The sequence below is a fragment of the Takifugu rubripes genome, chromosome 18, assembly GCF_901000725.2.
Source record: "Takifugu rubripes chromosome 18, fTakRub1.2, whole genome shotgun sequence".
Classification (NCBI taxonomy): Eukaryota; Metazoa; Chordata; class Actinopteri; order Tetraodontiformes; family Tetraodontidae; genus Takifugu; species Takifugu rubripes.
The window spans coordinates 642,569-646,223 of record NC_042302.1 but is presented as its reverse complement, the minus strand read 5'-3'; the positions used below and the strand labels follow the sequence as shown (position 1 = coordinate 646,223).

General features: G+C 38.0%; 1 protein-coding gene across 1 annotated transcript; it reads right to left on the bottom strand.

The window, feature by feature from the left end:
* Positions 1 to 1,237: 1,237 nt before the first annotated feature.
* LOC101062929 (axonemal dynein light intermediate polypeptide 1-like) lies at positions 1,238 to 3,305 on the bottom strand. The gene is made up of 7 exons (XM_029825497.1): positions 3,212 to 3,305; positions 2,496 to 2,590; positions 2,254 to 2,423; positions 1,965 to 2,143; positions 1,590 to 1,754; positions 1,447 to 1,509; positions 1,238 to 1,301 (listed from the first exon to the last, which is right to left on the bottom strand). Exons 1-6 carry the CDS (start codon positions 3,287 to 3,289, stop codon positions 1,474 to 1,476), a joined length of 723 nt encoding a protein of 240 aa, XP_029681357.1. The 5' UTR covers positions 3,290 to 3,305; the 3' UTR covers positions 1,238 to 1,301; positions 1,447 to 1,473.
* Between the last annotated feature and the right edge of the window lie 350 nt (positions 3,306 to 3,655).

The following is a 3,655-nucleotide window of genomic DNA, read 5'->3' as shown; positions in this document are numbered from 1 at the left end:
GATAGATACCAGTTTAATCATGTCCACGGTGTTCCCTCTTCATACAGTAGGGTTAGCCATGGAGTTCCACAAGGTTCTGTACTTGGACCAATCCTTTTCACCTTCTACATGCTTCCCTTAGGAAACATTATTCGGCAGCATGGAAAAAAATTTCATTGTTATGCTGATGACACTCAGCTATATCTATCCATGAAACCAGAGGAGACAGAGCAGTTAGTGAAGCTTCAGACCCGTCTTAAAGACATAAAGTCCTGGATGTCTCCAAATTTCCTTCTCCTTAACTCAGGAAAAACTGAGGTCATGGTGTTTGGTCCTGAACCTCTCAGGGATAGATTAGATCACATTATCACTCTAGATGGTATCTCCTTAATATCTAGTCTCTCTCTGAGGAGTCTTGGAGTAACTTTTGATCAAAATCTGTCCTTTAACTCACACATTAAAACAGTCTCCAGAAGTGCCTTTTTTCACCTGAGAAACATCGCGAAGATCAGGAAGCTACTGACGCGGCATGATGCTGAAAAGTTAGTCCATGCATTTGTTACTTCCAGGCTGGACTATTGTAATTCTTTATAATCAGGGTGTCCAAACAACTATTTAAGAAGCCTCCAGGTGATTCAAAATGCCGCAGCTAGACTTCTGACAGGTATTGACAAAAGAGATCACATAACTCCTGTACTGGCGTCTCTTCATTGGCTGCCCATTAAATTTGGAATAATTTTTAAAACCCTTCTTCTGACCTACAAGGTCCTCAGAGGGCTAGCTCCATCCTACCTGGAGGAGCTAGTGATACCTTATCAGCCCAATAGACCGCTGCGCTCTCAGAATGCTGGTCTACTTGTGATTCCCAGAGTTTCTAGGAGTAGAATGGGGGGCCGAGCATTTAGCTACCAGGCCCCCCTGCTATGGAACCAGCTCCCTGTCCAGGTATGGGAGGCTGACTCCATCGCTACTTTTAAGATCAGACTTAAAACCAACCTCTTTGAAAAAGCTTATTGTTACTAATTCTGTAGTTCCAGTTATTATCATAGATATATACTGTAGATATAGATATATAGATATAGATACATAGATATATTATCATATATAAATAAAGATTGATTTGATTTGATTTGATTTGATGTAGGTAGGTAGGTAGGTAGGTAGGTAGGTAGGTAGGTAGGTAGGTAGGTAGATTAAAAGTGGATTTGGATTTGTTTTCTCTTCTGGACTTATTGCCGGTAAATAACTTTGAATGAAAGATTATTGAATTATGTATTCTCATTCTGAATCAGAGTCCTGAATTGACCTGGTGCGCAACACACCTGTGAAAACAAATGCAGAATGATCCCAACATCAGCTACAGACAAAACTAAATGTTCAAAGCAACAAAATGGATTTGAACATTTCAACATTTTTCAAACATATTAATCAAGACATATTTGTTATTACAAATAATATATAACTTACATTAACTTGCATCCTTCTTGGGTGAAGTTACTCCTTTAATTTCCTGATTTCTTTCATTTGGTCCTAAATTTAAAAACAGTTCGAAGATGAACAAGTTATTAACATAAAATTTGTGACTTATTTTCCATAAAATGAAACAGCACCTTGATCTGCTGAATGGCTCTTTCCAGGGCATGAACCTTCTCATTGTACCTCCTCTCCTCCAGTTCCCGACTCGCAATTATTTTTTTCTCAGTTGCTTCATTTTTAGATAATTGTTCAGTCAGTTGCTTCTTCAACTCCTCATTCTCTTCCTCCAGATCTGTAATCTAGGGTTGTTATAAGTTGGAGATCAGCATTTACCCAGATAGTTTCTACATTCTAGAATTTATTCTCAAAGTTGATTCATAGTTCTGGTACGCAAAAGATATCAAAAACTGGGAATAATTCAGTGGATAACTTTTAAACTAATCTCTTTATCGACTTCATCAAATTTGTCAATAGTTTGGTTTTATGATCAAATGATTCATGTCCTTAACTCTTTTCTCCAGGTCGGCCTTGCCCTGCTCTGCAATCAGATTCTCCCTTCTGTCAAAACCAAGACTGTCTTCATAGACAGTCTTGTGGGCAGCAACAGTCATTAGTAGCTCATCTCTGACACAGGCGAGAAGCAGACCCCTCTCAGGACAGTTTAGGGTCTCCTGTCTTATCAGCTCATCTTTGGAAAAAAAAAAAAAGGTGGACTAATGTAACAACTGTATAGCTACAGAAGTGGTATTTGTTTACCATCCTAATGACAGAGAAGTTGATCCTTTTCCACCTCCTCACCAAAGCACTGGGAATAAAGTTCTCTTCGTGTTGGGCAGATGCCTCGCTGTTTGGCACCTTTTTGGTGTAATTTCTTGTCCAGCGATTCTGCGAGCTGAATCACATCTTCTTTGGTAGATGCAGCACTGGAGACTTGTTGCATCCATAACTTGTCTCCCTCCAACCATTGCCTGAAAGAGAATTAGTCGAGTACATTGGCCAACACGTACAGTCTTATCTATCAATACACTGGTCAGACATACCTGGGTGGAAAGATGGTGTTCAGGATCTGCTGGTTACTCTCCTTTATGGGGCCCGATTTCTCTTTCTGGGGTAGTTGAGAGGAGGCAGAGCTAATCTGGAGGAACGTGCATTTTGTGTTACATATCCTGTTGTTTGGACTGATAATGTGATCATAATTATAGCCATCAGGTCTCTATGAAAATAAGTCTTTGCATTTTTACGTTTTGATTATTAAAATGTAATCAACAATTATGACTAAGCTTTGTATTCTCCATTTTCTTTTAATGTTTTGGCCTTGATTTAAGTTCAGTTGTCTGATGAATAATGAGAAATTTATTTGGCTGGGAAAAAAAACCTACCTATCTCTCCATATGCGTCACTTATGGGTCAAGTTAGCTGTTTCTGGCATCTGAGTGGTTACACGAGTAGCTCGTAAACTTTTGAGTGCAGTTTTCCCTCATGTTACCGAACAATTTAATTTTCTTTTCTTCTTTACAGAATTGATTGTGCCATTGACATTTTCTACACTTAAATGGCAAATAAACCTTAAATATAAAAAACAAAAAACCCATCAAGTTTATTAAATCTAGCATTAAAATGGGATCTTGCTCAAAAATGACGTGACTGCAGTTTGTTAAAGATTCAAACCCTTCATGCTCGACAGTAGGTACAATTCAGTTGTTTAGTACTTAGTTTTCTTAGTTGCTAAATAAAATTAATCGAAAGTTACACTTACCTTGACTGATTTTCTAGTTTTGTTAACGATGACCAGAACCGGATTATTGTATTTTAGGAACGAATCAGTAGCCACCATTATTGTCTTTTTTTTACTGTAAAGGCAAAAGTAATGTGAGAGAGACCAAAACTTACTAAAGATGTCTTCAATATGTTTAGAACTAAAATAAAATGATGTTTCTGTTGATTTCTGTTTTGTTTTCGAACTTTGCTGAAGAGAGATGGCCCATTTCAATGGCAAAGGAACTCAAAAGAAACATTTTGCCAGTGGCTAGGAACTATGCACAAGCTAATTCTGTGTCCATGTTCTGGCTGTCATATACTGTATGTATTAGATGTACATTCATATCGGTCCATCCTTCTACACAGCAGGAAATATGATGAACACGTTTGCTGCACCTTGTTTTTTATGCTGACTCACAGTATCCAGTGTTCTTGTTAATAT